The 20,374-nt window shown below is 41.9% G+C and overlaps 1 protein-coding gene across 2 annotated transcripts; it reads right to left on the bottom strand.

Annotated features, from left to right (window-relative positions):
• Positions 1 to 6,771: 6,771 nt before the first annotated feature.
• OSTC (oligosaccharyltransferase complex non-catalytic subunit) lies at positions 6,772 to 17,989 on the bottom strand. Of its 2 annotated transcripts, XM_068975226.1 has the most exons (4): positions 17,811 to 17,989; positions 13,317 to 13,410; positions 10,558 to 10,755; positions 6,772 to 7,306 (listed from the first exon to the last, which is right to left on the bottom strand). In XM_068975226.1, the coding sequence occupies exons 1-4, from the start codon at positions 17,947 to 17,949 to the stop codon at positions 7,288 to 7,290; spliced, it is 450 nt and encodes a 149-aa protein (XP_068831327.1). In that variant the 5' UTR covers positions 17,950 to 17,989; the 3' UTR covers positions 6,772 to 7,287. The 2 variants fall into 2 exon arrangements, with proteins under 2 accessions (XP_068831327.1, XP_068831328.1); XM_068975227.1 differs by lacking the exon at positions 10,558 to 10,755.
• Between the last annotated feature and the right edge of the window lie 2,385 nt (positions 17,990 to 20,374).

The raw sequence follows: 20,374 nt of genomic DNA on the forward strand, positions 1-20,374 counted from the left end.
GGCAGAAACTGAAGAGGAACTCAAAAGCCTCTTGATGAAAGTGAAAGAGGAGAGTGAAAAAGTTGGCTTAAAGCTCAACATTCAGAAAATGAAGATCATGGCATCTGGTCCCATCACTTCATGGGAAATAGATGGGGAAACAGTGGAAACAGTGTCAGACTTTATTTTAGGGGGCTCCAAAATCACTGCAGATGGTGACTGCAGCCATGAAATTAAAAGACACTTACTCCTTGGAAGGAAAGTTATGACCAACCTAGATAGCATATTCAAAAGCAGAGACATTACTTTGCCGACTAAGGTCCGTCTAGTCAAGGCTATGGTTTTTCCTGTGGTCATGTATGGATGTGAGAGTTGGACTGTGAAGAAGGCTGAGCGCCGAAGAATTGATGCTTTTGAATTGTGGTGTTGGAGAAGACTCTTGAGAGTCCCTTGGACTGCAAGGAGATCCAACCAGTCCATCCTAAAGGAGATCAGCCCTGGGATTTCTTTGGAAGGAATGATGCTAAAGCTGAAACTCCAGTACTTTGGCCACCTCATGAGAAGAGTTGACTCATTGGAAAAGACTCTGATGCTGGGAGGGATTGAGGGCAGGAGGAGAAGGGGACGACAGAGGATGAGATGGCTGGATGGCATCACTGACTTGATGGATGTGAGTCTGAGTGAACTCCGGGAGTTGGTGATGGACAGGGAGGCCTGGCATGCTACAATTCATGGGGTCGCAAAGAGTCAAACACAACTGAGTGACTGAACTGAACTGATGGGTGGAAAAAATGGTTTTAGTACTATTACCCTTCTATAGATGAAAGATTGTATTAAAAATAATACAATTATTATTAAAAATAAATGTATGTATAAGTGGCTTCGGTATCCTATTCATGATCACAAAAGCCTTAATAAATTGCAGTATCTAGCCCCTGAACTGCTGGGAGACGTTTGAAAGTCACAGAAGATCAGACATATCAGCTCCTTCACAAAGGAGTTCTGGACTCCTAAGGTCACTTAACTCTGGACATCAAATCATGGCACTTAGCATTGGGAGACAGCTCAGTAATCAATCAATTATTCAAGGGGAAAAGTCCCTTCTTGGTAAAATAGTAAGTGTACCTTTAAAAGTTTTTAAGCACATGTTAAAACAAGAATTTGAAATAGGCCTAAGAACATAGTTACATAAATCTGAAGCAATAGCAGGGTTGCGCCCAGGCCTGGCACAAGGAGCATGCCCAGTTGCCCAGTCCTGACTCTTTGTGACCCCCTGGACTCTAGCCCTACAGGCTTCTCTGTCCAAGGGATTCTCCAGGCAAGAATACAGGAGTGGGTGGCCATTTCCTTCTCCAGGGGATCTTCCTGACCCAGGGATCAAACTTGCGTCGCCTTCATTTCCTACATCGGCAGACAGATTCTTTAGTGATTGAGCCTCCTGGGAATATTTGAAAGTGTTAGTCGTTCAGTCATGTCTGTCTCTTTGCAACCCATGGACTGTAGCCCAGCAGGCTCCTCTGTCCATGGAATTCTCCAAATACTGGAGTGGGTAGCCATTTCCTTCTCCAGGGGATCTTCTCCATCCAGAGATCAAACCAGGGTCTCCGGAACTGAAGGCAGATTCTTTCCTGTCTGAGCCACCAGGTAGGAGCCCAATAAATGCTTCTACCTATTTGATTATCAAGAGCCCCATCTGCTGGTCAAACAGAATTCATCTGCAACCCTGCAGATACTGTTTAGAAAACCCATGTGTCAGAAAATCAGAAGAGATGAAAGGAATATTGAAGGTGAAAGAGGCTCTGGAGGTCACCTGATCCAATCCATTTATTTCACGAATAAAGAAGCGTATTATAATACTGGTGTACTCTAACTAAAAGAAATGGAGAAAGTCAAATAATTTATCAGTACTATAGTTCATATAAAATATCGACTGTGAGACAATGAATATGAACTTTTTTAAGGTGAGAGTATTCCACACATTGAAGATGTTTTCTGGTTTAAAGCTGATACCCGTTCTTCTCACAAGAAAGGTAAAAGTTTGGACTTAGAATTTAACTAAAGAGTGAATTGAGGTTTTACCCCTGATGTTTCCTGGTTTAGGTATTTACCTCTCTGGCTTAACAGACTTCATCCTAAATACTTAATAATAATAAACTAGCAATCCTTCATAATCCTCCTCTATAAGGATGTAAAATCACCTGTCTAAAGCTTAACAGCACAGAGTCGGAACCCAAAAATTGCTATTATTAATATTGTGAGCTAATAATTGCTTCCTATATAGGTCTAACACCAGGACTGTCAGGAGAATTTGGATAATGTATATAAAAACTCTTCAAAATTGAAAATTTACAGTACAACTAAAAGTTACTATTTTAATTTGGACACAGAGCAATGGTGTTTACAGCATAACATTTTTAATCATCGATTGAACAAGAAAGTCTTTAAAAAAGAAACAAATGAGGGAAAATGTCCCTGGCTGCCCAGTGTTAGGACTCCACACTCCCACTGCACGGGGTTCCGTCTCCGGTCAGAGAACTAAGATCCTGCAAGCCTTGTTGTATGATCAAAAAGGAAAAAAAAAAAAATTAGGAACATGTCTTTGATAAACTGCGTTCTTATAACACAAGCTTTCTTCTGCTATCTGGAAAGACTGGTCTGGCTTCTCTGTTTCTCTACACGCCAAAAACAACTGAATAGTTCCTTCCTTGGTTCGCCTCTCTCCTCACATTTCATCAGCTGCAACAGAAGCTACAAGAAGCCAGTAGACACTGCTAGTTTCTGCCTGGAAATCTCTCCCGTGGATCCGTGGCTTCATCAGGTGCCCTTTCTATTTTCCACGTTAACAGCAGGCAGCAGTATTAACAAAGCTGATACCTTCCCTTCAGCCTCCAAGGTCATTTTCCTCACTGTCTTCGAGCCCTCGTCAAACTTCCCTGGAGACCTGTTCGTGGGTCTTCTCGAAGCCCTTCTAGGTGGCATCCTCCACCTTCTCAAGACCCTGGCAGTGTCCATCCATTAGTCAGTCCCAAAGCCAAGGCCGTACCCCCATTCCAGTTATCTATGCTGCATACAAAGCCACCCCAAAGCGTAATACCTAAAAGCAACAGCTTATTAATACTTCTCCAGGTTTTCCAGGCTAAAGAGGGGCAGTTCTCCCTGGGGTGTTTCAAGTGGCTGCAGTCACCTGCAGCTGGGACTGGCTGTCCACAAGGGCTCACTCCCGGACCAGTAGTTGGTGGTGCATGGGGCTCTGCTGGCATCTCCAGTGCAGTGTGTTGGTGGTGTGTGGGCTCAGCTGCCGGGAGGAATGTGGGATCTTAGCTTCCCAAGCAGGGTTGAAACTCATGTCCCCTGCATTAGAAGGTGGATTCTCAACCACTGGACCCCCAGGGAAGTCTGTAGAAGTAACCAGTTTTATAGAGAGAAAAGCATGACGCAGACCCACAGGATGCATCAGAAGTAAACACTGGCGTCCTCAGAGTCCCATGTTCTTAATCCTGGTACTCTCAACACCCAGCATCCGTGTCCTGAGTATCGTCACACTCCAGCATCTGAATAATTTACCCTCTTTGCTTAAGACAGCTTGAGTGAATTTCTCTCACTTGCAATTAAAAGTCACAGAACAAAAAGAAAAACAAGAGATTAGGGGGAAATGTATTTGTACCTTGAAGTATTTAGGCAGATGAGTAGCCATTGTTCTCACAACAAATTAAAGGCTTGCCTCGCCACAAGTTTGGGTTTAGGTGCTCCTCTCTTGGGTCCCTTGGTGTATAGTCGGTGGAGAATAAATTCCACATGAACAGAGGTTGTTTTTCTTGTTAACATAACCCTGCATCTGGCATTACCTCTTTTATTAATATAAATAAGTGTGTACTCGTTACTACCTTCAGGGACTGATCTGTATCAGAAAACAGTACATAATGAAAAGAACTGGTCTGCTTTGCAGGAGACCTGGATTCTAGTTCAAGCTCTACAACAATGAATCACCATTTTCTTACCAGCGAAGTGGAGAAATAACCTTTCTCCCAGCATTACATTTCAGGAATATACCAGTTACTAAGAACCTAAGTTACTTCATACTTCCCACTTCAAAAAGACATTAACAAGCATAGTACCACCCTCCTTTTATAAGCAAGTCAATGTCTGTGTATCCCACTCTCTGCAACCCCGTGGACTGTAGCCCGCCAGGTTCCTCTGTCCATGGGATTCTCCAGGCAAGAACACTGGAGTGGGTTCCCATGCCCTCCTCCAGGCCATCTTCTGGACCCAGAGATTGAACCCAGGACTCCTGCATTGCAGGCAGATTCTTCACTGTCTGAGCCGCCAAGGAAGCCCCCTGTAAGCAAGGCATGCAGGATTTCCTCATTGTAATCCTATAAAGAGGGTATTTTCTTTCTAAATTTGTGGCAGAGATGTGCTGCTCAGACCTCCCTGATGACTAGCTGCAAGGAGGGCCAGCTGACAGTCTCCAAGCTTTGTCAGGCTTCCCTCACCTTTCCACCACACTAGTCTCAAGATAGCACCAGGCCAAAATCCAAAGAGGCAGTGAGTGGTACAAAGGCCCAGCCCTTCCCACCCAACATGTTTCTAACAGGCACTCTTCCCTCTGGAGCTCCCCCTGGGCTGACACCAGTTCCGTCAGCTGTGCATCACAGGATGGCAGCTTCTCCTGGCAACTTCTGTGTCTTCTTTAAGAGGTAACTCTCACTGGAATTGTTGTTTAGTCGCTAAGTCGTATCTGACTCTTTTGCGACGCCATGGTCTGTAGCCCGCCACGCTTCCCTGTCCATGGGATTTCCCGGGTACCAATACTAGACTGAGTTGCTACTTCCTCCTCCAGGGGAACTTCCCCACTCAGGGATCAAACCCGAGTCTCCTCCATTGGCAGGCAGGCTGTTTACCTCTGAGCCACGAGGGAATCCCTTCACCAGAGTCACTCGCCACTAAACCATTTTGCCCTTCCAACTCCACTGAAGCATACACCTTCTAGAGAATTCTGTAATAAAATCAAAGACTATTTTATTTCCGATCTAGGCCATTAATTTACTCTATCTCATTTATTTAACCTCTGCTGATGTTAATACTGCTTGGCAAGCTTTTTATCAGGCTGTTAACATTTGGGCAGTATCCCCCAAAGCAAAAGTCTAGTACAAGGCAGCACTTTTTCCTTCACATAAAACATTGCAATTTTACCAGTAGAATTAAATACATCTCATTGTGCCCCCCCCCCCACCTCCTCCCCCTTCTTCTTTCAACCTGGCTTCCTTTCCTCCCTTGAAATCTTTGATGTTAGTACTTAGATGCGAAGTTCTGTGTCTCTATAGGTTTTCTGAGAGACTGTATTCTTGTATTTAAGGGCTTCCCTGGTGGAGCCGGGGTTAAAGCATGTGCCTGCAATGTGGAAGACCTGGGTTCTATCCCCGGGTTGAGAAGATCCCCTGGAGAAGGAAATGGCAACCCACTCCAGTATTCTTGCCTAGAGAATCCCATGGACGGAGAGGATTGGTGGGCTAGTCCACGGGTCGCAGTCAGACACGACTGAGCGACTTCACTTTCACTTCACTGTGTTTAGTCAAGATACTTGACTACAAAAACAAAACCTTAAAAGCTATGACATAGAAATACACCCCAAATCTTAACAGCGCCATCTGGTGGTGCTTAACGGGAACTTCTCACTATTCAATCTCAAGACCTATGGAAATCATAAAACCTTTTGTGTCACCTTGTCCATCTAGTTTAATCAGGTTTTAAAATAGGGCCAAAAAACAGAAAATATAAGTTAAATCAAGCCTTTAAAGTTGGTGAATACATACAGGTCTTGTTTTCCTTGTTCAGAGCTGTGGAGTATAGTAACCACCTCTCCCACCTCTCATCACTAATGGACTGTTCTTGTGTTGTTTTTGTTGGTCGTTATTTATCAGTATCTGAAATTTTATAAACATTTTTAAATCTTTCAATAATTTGACTTCCTTATAAGCATATAAGCTCTGTGCTCCCTGGCATACAATAGGTTCTCAAAACTTTCTGGATAAATAAATCTTTTTAATGAACAGCTACATTTAGATCAGCCCTGGAATAAGAGAAAAAATCCACCTGAGTAGAAATTTTACTGTAAACTTAAAGATCTTAGGATAAGAACTGAGACCCCAGAGAAGTGTCCTCCTCCCGACCTCCATGACAACCACAAGTCTGTTCCCCATGGACTTCCCAGGTGGTGCAGTGGGAAAGAACCCGCTGCCAACGCAGGGAACACAAGGGATGCAGGCTGGATCCCTGGGCTGGGATGATCGCTGGAGGAGGAAATGGCACCCCACTCCAGCATTCTTGCCTGGAAAATCCCAAGGACAGAGAAGCCTGGTAGGCTACAGCCCATGGAGTCACAGAGTCAGACACAACTAAGCAACTGAGCATGCAGGCCCAGCCCGCTGCAGGGAACCAAAAGCCCTAGCCAGAAGACATTAGGAGAAGACCAGACTAGTCTACAGATGTTATGTGCTCAAAATTGTATTAATTACTGGAAGTGAATGCCTGAAGGGAACTTCATCTAAAACAATCACATTTAAAACAGACATGACTGCGTAGCCCATGCCTGAATATTTATAGGGATATGGAGCTCCCACCTCTAAGGCATCCTGCCACCTAGACCTGGAGACTTCAAGATACCAACAGTAGCTTGACAGTTATAGGATGGGAGTGGATTAATTACAGACTGAAGATTAATACTATCAGCCAATGGAAAAAAAAAAACAAAAAGTTAATTAGAAAAATTATTTATTTCTGCTCCTTTCATACATCTTATTGTTCCTGAAACAGTCTTCCACACATATCTGACACGATGTACTGTCACACACTCTGTTTAAAGGCAAAGCACCACTGGTAAAGCTGATCAGCTGTCCAGAGTTCTCAGCTTATGGGATCACGTGTCCTGATTTTACAGTAATTTCTGAAGGTCAGAAAAGTCACCTCCAAAAAATGCTAAGGGGTTTGTAAAAAATAATCACTTTATTCAATATTATAGCTATAGAAATGAAGTACATTCTAAGAAATGAAAAAAAAAAAAAGAAAACGTCACTTAATATCATTGGTACGTCAGTGAAGGCCAGCAGGAAAAAATACTGATAAGCTTGTCTCTGACACCAAGACATTCTAGTCCATGCTTTAATATGCTTCCTATGTTTTCACTAGATGTTTCTTTTCTGCTGCTTTTCATCCTTCTCTGCATTTCGTATCTGAGGACTGGTTACAGCCTTTAAAATTTCATTAACAGGAGCAAATTCAGTACCTGCTGATTTCTTCTCAAAAGGCACTCTAACCCATCAGATAGCCCCTGTAAAACATAAAATTTATAAACACAAAGAGTGAAAAGGAAGCAACATTTCAAAGTGTCCCAAACAAATTTTATGATGAATCAAAGGACAATCTGAAAATATAAATGTGTGATTCCTCATTATGGTTCTTATTTCATATCTTGCCCCCTCAATAAATAAATACATTACTGGGCCTTGGTTCCATTATCCTTCCCCCTCAAAGGATAAATTTACAAACCAATATGCTAAATGACACCAGATGAGAAAATAAAGAAAAGAAAATGTTATGTCAAAGTTAAAGCTAAGAGTTAGAATCAATTTCCTTTGGACTCTCACAATTCCAACAAGAGTCACAAAGCTTTTTATAGAAAGCAGCTCATTTCAACATCCTAAAAAGCCTAATATTACCAAAGTGTAAGATGGAGGGACCAGGAGCTGTCCATGCCTGGGAAGTGAGCCCTCACACCCTGCACCTGTCTCTTTAGGAAATGTCCTGACGGTGGGGAGGGGCGTCAGCTGTAGCTGTTGAGCAAGTCAAACTTCACAATGTTCAAATAGGAGATCCTTTTACTAAATGCACAAGGTAGGTCCTGAAATCCCCTTTAAATTCAAGTATTAACAGTCTGCTTTATAAAGTTTCAAACTTTTCCTTTTGCAATAAATCCTTGCAACCTATTAGGATCAAGAGGAAAACAGAAAGGCTGTGTAAAACTATCCACATTAAGAAAGGGTTGAAAACATCCTGTCCTCTTTGATGCCTTGAGAACTTCTCTGCTTTTGACCCTGTTTCTAACATGAGTAGCTAAGCTTGGGCAAACCTTAGCTTCCTCATCTGTAAAAGGGAGTTACAGCAAAGATTTAAAGGATTATATAAGAGAATCTACCAATACAGTAACTGCTATTCACAGCAGTAAGCACTTGACAAACATTAGCTATTATTAGTTCAGTCTCGAGTTTCTTCCTCTCTAAGGTGGCGGCACAAAGCCGCATCATGGGGCTGACACCTCACATCGTGCCTGACACAGCGCAGACGCTCCTCCCGGCTCCTAGACCTACCCGACTCCCTACAGGTCTTGGGTCTACGTGCAGCCTAAGTGATCTCCTTAGAACTCATTTATCCCTTTCCTACTGCTCTACCAGCCTGGCCGATTCACACTCTGAGCACAGAGATACACAACTTTAATCTCACAACCCTGAGACAACCCAGGGTTGAATAAAAAAGGAAAAGGTTCTTAACGTATATATTGATTTTGAAGACCTCCACGTAAATTTGCTAAGGTAATGCCTGATACTTCACAAAAAGCATACTTTAAGACCTAAGCTTCACAAGTACTTAATCTGAAAGAGAACCGATAGGTGTAGGTATCTAACTGAATCACTCTGTTGTACTCCTGAAATTAACACAGCACTGTAAACCAACAGTACTCCATTATATAAAAAAAAAGATTAAACCTATAATAAAATAAAATCTCTGCCAGATAATTCTTAACAACAATAACAAAAAAAAAGACCTAAGCTTCACAGGAAATAAAAGGTTCAAGAAGATTCTAAGAAAAGTGTCCACCACCAGGGTTGGCACCAAGGGAAGCTGCTCAACAGCTGGCTTACACTATGAAACAAAAGAACCGAGGACTCTCTAGGGACAGCTGTCGGTCATCTGCATGTGCTGATGTGCAAACACAGGACATTTATCTCTGGATAGAGTTACACGCTGTGTTATTCTTCCTTGTAATTAGTGTGTGACCTCTGCTTCTGCATCAAATAAAGCCATCTTTTAATGTTTAAAACTATGTCAGTAAGGAAGGACATCAGGTCTTTTAAAAAGCATAGATCAGAAAATATAAAGCAGGTTGTACCCTTTCACTGCTATTGTTTTCTCAAGGTACCTCTTGTTAATGATATCAGATTCTTGGTGAAAGTGAGTGCCACCCTGGAAGGTATCTTACAGCATAGCCACCTTTTATCTCAGATGCTAGCAACTTATCTGATGTGAAAAAACTCCTGGTTACTGGTGTTTTCTTACTGTGCTGTTGTTGCTGTCTCATTTATCACATATCTAACTGCTTCTATATGTTGGGACATCAAAGAGAATCTATGCCCAAGATGACACATCCCTTCCTTGCTGGTGGTAGTAACCATATCCATCATGAGGAATATGCAGGCCCACAGACCTGGCTCATCATCTCTCTGGGGCCTGCAAATATGCCAAAAATGCAATACTGTTTGCATCTTCTAAAACTGTCCATTGTTTCTCCCCACACTACACTCAAGGTGCCAGGCATTAGGAGCTGTGGATAAGGAACCACATCAGAGAGAGGACCATAAAGTCCTTCCTCTTCAGAATTTAAACCTCAGATTTGGCTGCTTGGTAAGTTATAGAAATCAGCAATTTTTTGTTTAGACTATTGTTCTGTTTTGACTACATCTATCTATACCTGAAACCCAGAGAGTATACTCCTATTTCTCATTTCCTATTGTTAGATCTTAGTCAACTATCTTGGAAACTGGCCTATCGAATGCAGAAGACAAATGTTTACATAAATAATTACAAAAGTTAAGATGAAAACAATCCAGAGAATTAAACAATTTTCAAATTTTTTTCTAAGCAGGAGATAGCTCAGCTCTGTTATCCTATCCTTCAAATGCCGTTTTCTTTCTTTTCTGCGGGGGGCAGCGCCACGCCACACAGCTTGCAGTATCTTAGTTTCCCAAGCAGGGGTCAAACACAGGCCCTGGCAGTGAAAGCACCAAGTCCTAACCACTGGGCCACCAAGGAATTCCCAAACCAATTTATTCTGTTCCAAAGATAACGTAAGCTTTCTGCATGAATCTAAATAATGTAATATATATATGAAAGTCTCTTTTCTGTCAAAGGGTTAATCGATTTTCCTATCAATATTCAGAAAGCAGCAGCAATTAATGGCTTGAAAATACTCTCTATTATTATTAGTACTACTATGGGAATTCCTCAATAGGCTACAGATTAACCAAAAAGCACTTTTAGAGAAAAGTCTCCATCAGTGGTCACAGATGCTACAGCGAAATAACCGTCTTTTCTCATGAACATACATGGAAACAACAGGAAGATCTATTTGTTTCCATTTTGCTACTAACTAACCTTAAGCAAGTCACACATTTCTTTGGTTCTCAAAATGTTCATCTATTTAAATGAGGGTTAAATTAAATTTCCTATGATTTCACGTGATCCAGATAATTATTTTATTAGTTTGCAAGTTAAGATACTGATTATACAAAGCACTGAATAACTTACGGTAGCTTCATTCTCATGAATACTCTAGCCATGAAAAAACTCAATAGGACACACACGAATCCAATGAATAACAGAAGAAACCTATTGAGTTTGGGAATGTTTGGTGCATTGGATCGGTCCAGGATTATGAAACCTAAACCTCCCATTGTAAACAGGAAGCTGGATGCAAGTCCTTCCATAATATACTGTCCATTTACTCTGAAAAAGAAAGAAAACAGCAAAATAGTCAATGAAAATTTCCAGAAAAATAAAGTTTTTTCCTCAGATTGAAATTCCTATTTCCTCTAAAACATTTTTGTATTTATTTTTTATTCTTATAAGTGTTTTACCATATTTCTGGCTATTCATTCCAATAAATATTTATTGAGAGCCTATTATGCATCAAGTACTGTTCTAGGTTCTGGAAATATAACAATGAACAAAACAAGAGAAAAATCTTTCATCTTCATGGAGCTTATGCTCAAAAAAAAAAAACTTTAAAACTCAACTAACACAACTGTATGTAAAATCAATATGCACATTTTAATTATTAGCTTAAAAAGTCAACTACTATAGGTACATGAACCTTTTACCCAGAATTTTAGTTTTGCTTTTAAAAGTTATATTATTTAAATGTCTACTATCAATTTCAAATTGTGAACTGGTTAGAAACGTTTCCTGAGTTTTATAGTAATTAACAAACCTCTTATTTCAAAGGGAAAGTTGTAAAAGCAAGTTTTCTTAATTAAGGCTTCATGAACTCCACAAAGATTTCCAGTAACCTATAAACTTTTAAGTTCTTGTATATACGGGTGTATGATTTTTCTAGTGTGTGTGTGTGCTCAACTGTGTCCAACTCTCTGCGACCCCATGGACTGTAGCCTGCCAAGCGCCTCTGTCCACAGAACTTTCCAGGCAAGAGTACTGGAGTGCATTGCCATGTCCTGACCAGGGGATCTTCCTGACCCAGGGATCGAACCTGAGTCTCCTGCATCTCCTGCACTGGCAGGCAGAGTCTTTACAACTGCACCACCTGGGACACCTCTTTCTAGGGATGAAGAGCTTTCAAATTCTCAAGAGTTCATGGACCCCAAAAGGCAAATTTCTCTGTTAAAGATATGATTTATACAAAGACACATGTAAAGAAAGTATATGCATGCATGTGTGTATGTATGTGTATATATACATATGTTTGCTAAACTAACTGCTTTAACTGAAAACAACACATGCAGCAGTTTCAAAATTCAAAGTCAAATGTCAACCCTGTGAGAAGTCTCCCTACCAGCAGGATCTCCAGCCACCTGGATTCCCCTTCCCCGCAGAGAATCACAGTAATCTTTCCAGGAATATTCTCTGCATGGAATACCATTCATGTAACTGTACATATAAATATGGGGCTTCCCTAGTGGCTCAATGGTTAAGAATCTGCCTGCCAATGCGGGAGATGCCAGTTCAATCCCTGGGTGGGGAAGATCCCCTGGAGGAGGAAATGGCAACCTGCTCCAGTATTCTTGCCTGGAGAATCCCCTGGACAGAGGAGCCTGGCGGGCTACAGTCCATGGGGTTGCAAAGAGTTGGACACCACTGAGAGTCAGCACAAACACACACACAAATACAAATAAAGAGCTATCTTTAGGTAGACAGTTACTAAGTAGATTTTATAAGGCAATACAACAAACACTGTTCAAGGGAAATAAACAACAGGAACTCTCAAGTCTCAAATTTTTTTTTCTTATTCAACAGTATAGGGTCTTCCCTAGTAGCTCAGCTGGTAAAGAATCTGCCTGCAATGCAGGAGACTCCAGTTCGATTCCTGGGTTGGGAAGTCCCACTGTAGAAGGCACAGGCTACCCACTCCAGTTTTCTGGCCTGGAGAATTCCATGGACCATACAGTCACAAAGAGTCGGACACGACTGAGCAACTTTCACTTTACTTCACAACAAACACTGCTCAGGAAAAATAAACAGCAGGACCTCCCAAGTCTCAAATACTATTCTTCTTATTTAACACTATAATCCAGTGGTCCAGTTTTTTCTTTTTTGGTTGTGCTGGGTCTTCACCGCTGTTTGAGGGCTTTTCTGCCCTAGCTGGCATGACTGGGGGCTACTCTCTTGCTGCGGAGCCTGGGCCCTAGGTGCAGGAGCTCCACCAGAGGCAAGGGCTCGGGAGTGCAGGCTAGGCAGTTGAGGTGCATACGTTTAGCTGCTCCGCAGCATGTGAGATCTTCCCTGACCAGGGATCGAACTGCAGTGAAAGGCAGATTCTTAACCACAGGACCACCAGCAAAGCCCCACACATTTTTCCTTAAATGGCCAAACACTATGTATCTTAGGCTTGTCAGCCATGTAATGTGTGTCACACTTACCACAGTAGCTTGAAAGCAGCCATGGATAGTACAGAAGTAACTGGCTGTACCTAACTCCAATAAAGCTTTATTTACAAATAAATACGTACCCCAGAACTGACCCCAGAAGAGACTATAAATAAATGTATTTTAAACTGACCCCAGAACAGCCTATAAATAAATATATTTTAAACTGATATCCTCCTTTAAATCAGTGATTATGTCCATCATTGTGAAATATTTCCTAATAAATGGATAATATACTTTTATTCTTGTTCTTGTCCACTTCCTACAGTCTCTAAATTTAGCATTTTAAAACCCCTATTGTCAAAATACAAATCGACCCAACAGGTTGTGCCATAATTTTAAATACGCAGGCATGCCCCAGCAATCTTCTTTCCCACCATCGAATCATTCAAAATGGTTATCTTTTACCTGTAGGCCAAGAAAGCAACTGGTCTCTGATGCCCGTGTTCATCAGTCACCGAGCCGACACTGGGAGGTTCAACAATAACATCATAAATGATTCCTAAATGAAAGGTAACAACATAGATTAGACTGGATTTCTATCTGATTTAGTTTTTATCTGTCTCTAAAGTGAAAGTGCTAGTTGCTCAGTTGCATCCGATTCTTTGTGACCCTATGGACTGTAGCTTGCCAGGGTCCTCTGTCCATGGAATTCTCCAGGTAAGAATACTGGAGTGGTTAGCCATTTCCTTCTCCAGGAGATCGTCCTGACCCAGGGTCAAACTGGGTCTCCTGCATTTCAAGAGGAATCTTTACCGTCTGAGTCAACAGGAAGCCCGTCTGTCTCCAGAGGTTCATTTGTATTTAAATAATATTTCCTTCTGGGGCTTGCCAGGTGGTGCCAGTGGTAAAGAATCTGCCTGCCAAAGCAGGAGACGCAGGTTCAATCCCTGGGTGAGGAAGATCCCCTGGAAAAGGAAATGGCAACCCACTCCAGTATTCTTGCCTGGAGAATCCCATGGACAGAGGAGCTTGGCGGGCTACAGTCGATGGGGGTCACAAAGAGTTGGACACCACTGAGCGACTGAGCAGAGAAATCTTAGAGCCTGAGTGCTGGAGAAGATTGGGAGCCCATTCACAGAAAGATACTGAAGTTAAAGGAAGTATCTGTCTTTAAAGATCAATTTATATTTAAACAGAACTGCTCTACTGTATTATTACAGGGAAATGAGGCCCAGCTTATCTCCTACACTTCAGATAAACCATTCAGAAATTCAACTCAGTGTTTTTAGAATGACTTGTAAATCAGAATTATCTGCAAAAAGAGGTATTTTATGACAGAATTCATTCAGTAACTGTTTCCAAACTCAAGAATGACTGCACAATAAAGGAGATTTAACATTAAAGGCTATTTCTAATTCAAGAAAAATGTTACACATATGCTTGGATATGTTTCTATAATTAAGAGGTAACTAGAGAATTTTTCTTGCTTAAAAGTAAAATGAGACATTTTAAAATCACATCGTTAAGCAGACTGGCAATACTGGAGGCACAAGACCATTAATGTTAATACCTTTCACTATGTCTTAATGACCACTTATGTTACTGCCCGTCGACACTGTTTTCCAAATCTCCCACTGTCAACGTCTCCTCTTTTATCTTCTCCACTGTTTTCCACCATCCTCATTTTTAGCTTTTTTTTTAAGCCTAACAAGACTGTCTCCCTCACCTCTGATAACAAAACCACCATTTAGGAATTCTCTAATGCTACCTTACCATCAAATCCACAAACTGGAGCCAGCTTCCATCTTCACCTCCTTCCCTCCAGATACACCAGAGAAAGAGTCCCTCCTCCTATCACCATGGGATCCCCTTTGCAATCATCAGGACTCCACACCCTTACCATTTCAAAGACTGTTCCTTTGGCTAACTCCTCTCTTTCCTATATTATCTATCAACCTCCCGCTCCCTACATCAACCTTTCCTTGACACCAGATCCTCCTGGTTAACATTCTATTTCTATGCTTCCTTTTGGAAAGGGAGCCAGGCTTCTTTCTGGAAAAGAAAAAAAGAAATTGGTAAACTTGCTGCCTCCACTTTCTCATTTACCCTTCATTCTTTAACTCACTCCAATCTGACTTCTGCCACCACTGATGTTACTCTTGCTAAGGTGGCCAATGACCTTGCTCTGGTCAAAGGACACTTTCAGTTCTCATCTCAGGAGCTTTCCTAGCAGCACTCCATCCAGTTTACTAAATCCATTTTCTTGGGGGGTGAGAGGGATGGCTTCTTATGGCTTTTGTGACACTCCTGTCCATGTTTTTCTTGCTCTCTCTCCAGCTGAGCCTCCTCTTCTATAAAACCACTAAATACTCAGAGTTCCCTAGGGCTTGATCCACTATTTTCTTCTCTTTCTACATTCTCTTCCCAACTGAACTAATCCCTTCACATGGCTTTTCTATGCTAATGATCCTCAACATGCCAACACCTATCAAATGTTAGCACCGTTAAAATTAGATGTAAGCAAGGAGATCCAACCAAAAGGAAATCAGTCTTGAATATTCATTGGAAGGACTGATGCTAAAGCTGAAACTCCAAAACTTTAGCCACCTGATGTGAAGAACTGACTCATTTGAAAAGACCCTGATGCTGGGGATGACTGAAGGCAGGAGGAGAAGGGGATGACAGAGGATGGACTCAATGGACTTGAGTCTGAGTAAGCTCCAGGACTTGGTGATAGACAGGGAAGCCTGGTGTACTGCAGTCCATGGGTCGCAAAGAGTCAGACACAGACTGAACTGAACTGAAGCTCCTTAGGGACAGAAATTCTGTCTCTGTTCTTCAATATTTGGCTTATAGGAGGAGTTCTCAAAACATCTGTTAGTGACTAACTTCAATACAAACCTCTTTTCTCACTTCCTATCTGCATACTTGACATCTTCAACTAATTATAGTTGGTCTGTCCAACTATTACATATCTGGATTCACCATTCCCCATCAAAAAACCACTTTATTTCTTTAGTCTTCTCAGAAAATGACACTTTCGCCTACTCAGTGCTCAAACTAGACACCAGTAAAATAGTAAAATTCCTTCAAGCCATTCTCCCCCTACATCCAATCATCACCAAGATTCTGCTTCCACGATATCTTTCATTATATCTTCCTCCATCTTAGCTGCCATCATCCTAAGTCAACTGTAAAACCCACCTAATTGGTCTCTTAATCCCATATTTGTTCAGACTTTTCCCTCTGCCCAGATACTCTTCCCTCAATCTTTCAGACTTTGGCTAACACGTCATTTCCTCAGGGACTCCAACGTAAATGATGTTCCTAACTCTGATTATTTTTCAAAACCTCTTTTTCTTTTCCTTCAAGGCACTTGTGGCAATCTGCAATGGAAAAAATATTATGGAGAAAAATTCACGTGCCATTTCATGTGTCTCAACCAATGGCATTATAAGCATCAGGAAGGGAGGGCCCTTATCTGTTATAGTCATTGTTCTCTCCAGTACTTAATGCCTAGAACTTAATGGGGACTCAGCACATTATCTGCTGACTATTTCTCAGCAATAAGTATTATTTATTTATAAAGGTACACTCAGTATTCAGGTAATTCTCCTGTATGAGATAGCTCATGGCCTTGGCCACTAAAAGGGGTCCTCTCACTTCCTCCAGAAGTTAGGGCAAAGAATCTCCCCATTACAAAAATTGACAGGGAAAAAGGAGCCAGAATGAAAACTGGGAGGTTTCCAGTAAAGGCCCTGGCTCCAAGGGAGGTAAGGGTTACAGGAAAGATATCTAACAGATCAAGATTTTTTTTAAAAAGCAACATGCATTTTAAATTTTGTTTATTCAGTCCAGCCCCTATTAATGTGCTGAGCAAATGTTAACACTAATTTATGCTAGGTCAGTATCTTAGCAACATAAAAAGTATTTTAAATGTAACTTATTTTGAACATAAATTGTCATTATCCTAGATTTGGGAGGAGGGTAAACCTAAAGGTTCATGCTAGAACTAATTCCGCATTTCAAATACTTCCCTCTTCAGTGCCAATTATTCTCACAAAACATCTATGAAAATGATGTCTCTGACTATTCCCTTAAAAATAGGCATCTGCTCTTGCTGTCCCTAATCTGTACAGCTTTAATTTTACCATCTCCAAATTAAGCTCTCCACTTCCCAAAATCCAACAAGCGCAGTAGCACAGTGCTGAGTAAATCATGGAAATGTTGAAGGGGTGGTGGCTATGAAAAGACTGCAGCCGGATTGCCAACTCACCACTATATAAAGCGACGCCCCTTTTGCAAAGAACAGGATAAGATGATAATGCAAAAGTGTTCAAAAGTAATGCTATTCCCCTTATTCTTTAAAATTCTCCACTTCTGCTCTCTCAGATACGACAGCTTCTGAAGATTTATCTCCAACCTCAAATATTTATCAAAACCGTGGGTTTCGGAAGATTCCATTCATATGTATTGCTGATTGAGGAGAAAGCGACACGAAGCCTTAGGTTTGAGCTAACAAATCCGAAGACTGTTAAGTGTCTACCAAAGTTCCAGGGACCACAGACAAAGAAGGTACAAGTCCCACACCCTCCTGAACAGCAGTGGAAATAGAATGGGCCAGAACAGATTTTCCCAGGGCCTTTATTAAGTAACTCATGGCATGCAATAACAACAGCAACAATCTGGGCTTGAAAAATACGCTATTCAACTCGGATCGTTTGGCTAAGAGGCCAGGAAAGTGAAGGCAACGGGATAGAGAACACAACTCCTCTCAAGATACAAGACAGGGCGTGAGGGTAAAGAAACCTTTGGGCGGTGACCCCCAGAATTTTCCTCCACCCTCCGAAAAGATTGAGAGCAGAACGATGCTTCCCCTGGCTGAAGGTTAGGGAACCGACGCGCCCCCGGGGCGGGCGGGCTCTCCGCGCCTCTCGGGCCCCAGGCAGGCCGAGTTACCTCCGGTGATGAGGAAGTAAGACACCACCACCAGAGCGTACACCGTCATGGCCGACGGCATGTGCACCCAGGGCGGCTTCTTCAGCTTCAGGTTCGGGCATTCGAGCACTAAGAACGGGACTCGGTACAAACTCTCCATGTTGGCGGTAGCAAGGGACGCTCTCGGCCTCCAGTCCCACGCGCCACCCGGAAGCAGGCCCGCCCTCCCTTTCCCCGGCGCGTGCGCAGGGAAGCGACCGGCAGGTCCGCAACGCTCGGAGGCAGTGTGTACACCCCCAGAAGAAAAGAAAGAACTATAAAAAACGGATAAGTGATGTGACCCAAAGCTATGTATTATAGAATCTTGTGAAGCATAAATTTGAATAAGAAGTTCAGTTATTGCCAATGAATAAGCAGGCGAATTATGCACCTTCAAGGACCTGCGGGCCTTCAGACGTGGCCAAGCCGGAGAAGCAGAGGAAAAGGAATCTATCTGAGCCCCTCCCACTCACAGACGCCGCGGATTTTGGAAGCTGATTGGACGCGGAGCGCCCTAGGTTCCCAGAGCCAGAGGATGAATGGGGAAGTTTGGGAAATGTCTTTCTTATTAGCGGGTTTTTCAAGAGTTTGAGAAAGTCCTAGGTTGTTGAGCTTTTACTTCCTGATGTAGCAGTGGTGATAATAATAATAACTGCTGATAATAATTGCTAAGTTAATATTTTATAACATTTGAAAATATATATCTCATTTAGAGCTATCACAAATGTCAAGAAGACATCGCCACAAGATACCTAAAGCGAAGACCTTGAAGTGACTAAAATACTATTTTAAATAACCCATGTCCTCTGCTCTTTTCGTAAATGCTAAAATCTTTCAGGCCGAAAATCTTGAAATCCTCCTGGTTTCTCTCTTTATGAAACCTCCATGTCCAAAGTATCAACAAATCTTTTTGGTTGTACTACTACCAAAAAAAAAAAAAATCTAATTCATACACTTCTCTCCATTCCATATTTACCACCCTAGTGGAAGGCACCATCCTATATAGCCTGGGCTAGATATTTACAATCCAAGCGGATGAAAATAAATGATGGAGAATTTGTCTCTGGGGATGGACTAGATGGCCTAAAAAGTTTTTTTGTTTTCTGTTTAGTTTTTCTTTTTCATATACTCTCTTAAGATTCTGCAAATATCTGTTTCCTTTTGGGATAAGAGTTCAGAGTGACTGATTATAAATCCAGCACAGACTGACACATTTATAACTGAGCCCATGTTTCTATGTTTTTATTTGTTGCTGAGCTCATGATTTTTTACAGGATGGCAATCGTTGGTTCTGCACTTTCAGTGACTCAATTAATGAGAAATTGTTTCAATAACATAATAATAAAAATACTTACAAAATGCAGTAGCATCTAACTCTAAATATAAACGAAGCTTGCTGCCCTTACTGTTTACCAGAGACAGTCTGCAATGGCACCCTACTCCAGTACTCTTGCCTGGAAAACCTGGTGGGCTGCAGTCCATTAGGTTGCTAAGAGTCCAGCAGGACTGAGTGACTTCACTTTCACTTTTCACTTTCATGCATTGGAGAAGGAAATGGCAACCCACTCCAGTATTCTTGCCTGGAGAATCTCAGGGCTGGGGGAGCCTGGTGGGCTGCCATCTATGGGGTCGCACAGAGTCAGACACAACAGAAGTGACTTAGCAGCATTAAGGAAGGTATGTGAATCGTAGATTATGAGAGAGCCACTGCTGCTGCTGCTGCTAAGTCGCTTCAGTCGTGTCCGACTCTGTGTGACCCCATGGACTGCAGCCTACCAGGCTCCTCCGTCCATGGGATTTTCCAGGCAAGAGTACTGGAGTGGGTTGCCACTGCCTTCTCTGGAGAGAGCCACTAATAACACCGATAATAAAAGCTGTTTACACCAGAGCCAGCATTTATACATGGGACGTTTTTTGGGGGGACTATACAGCAGAATATTTCTGAAATTCCCATGCTGCCGCTGCTAAGTCGCTTCAGTTGTATCTGACTCTGTGCTACCCCATAGACGGCGGCCCACCAGGTTCCTCTGTCCCTGGAATTCTCCAAGCAAGAATACTGGAGTGGGTTGCCACTTCCTTCTCCAATGCATGCATGCATGCTAAGTCGCTTCAGTTGTGTCCAACTCTGTGCGACCCTATGGACAGCAGCCCACCAGGGTTCTCTGTCCACAGGATTCTCTAGGCAAGAATACTGGAGTGGGTTGCCATTTTCTTCTCCAAAAATTCCCATAGATTTATAAATAAGGAAAACTTTGAAACAATTGAAAATACGTTGCCTTGAAAAAAATAAGAAAAAACATATAAATTAAAATTTTTAAGCTTCCTTCATATCTTCTGAAGGGAAGCTAATGTTAACTAACCACCTCTTGGCAGATATTATATTGTCATTTACATTAGTTCTTACTTACTCTTCATGACAACTCTATTAGGTAATTACTAATGTCACCACTTTACATATGACAAGACTGAAGCTTGGGAAGTAAAACAAATTCAAAAGGCATATTATGTGTTTGGATATGAACTAAAGGCATTTGCCCTAACATAAG

The sequence above is a fragment of the Capricornis sumatraensis genome, chromosome 7 (assembly GCF_032405125.1).
Source record: "Capricornis sumatraensis isolate serow.1 chromosome 7, serow.2, whole genome shotgun sequence".
Taxonomy (NCBI): Eukaryota; Metazoa; Chordata; class Mammalia; order Artiodactyla; family Bovidae; genus Capricornis; species Capricornis sumatraensis.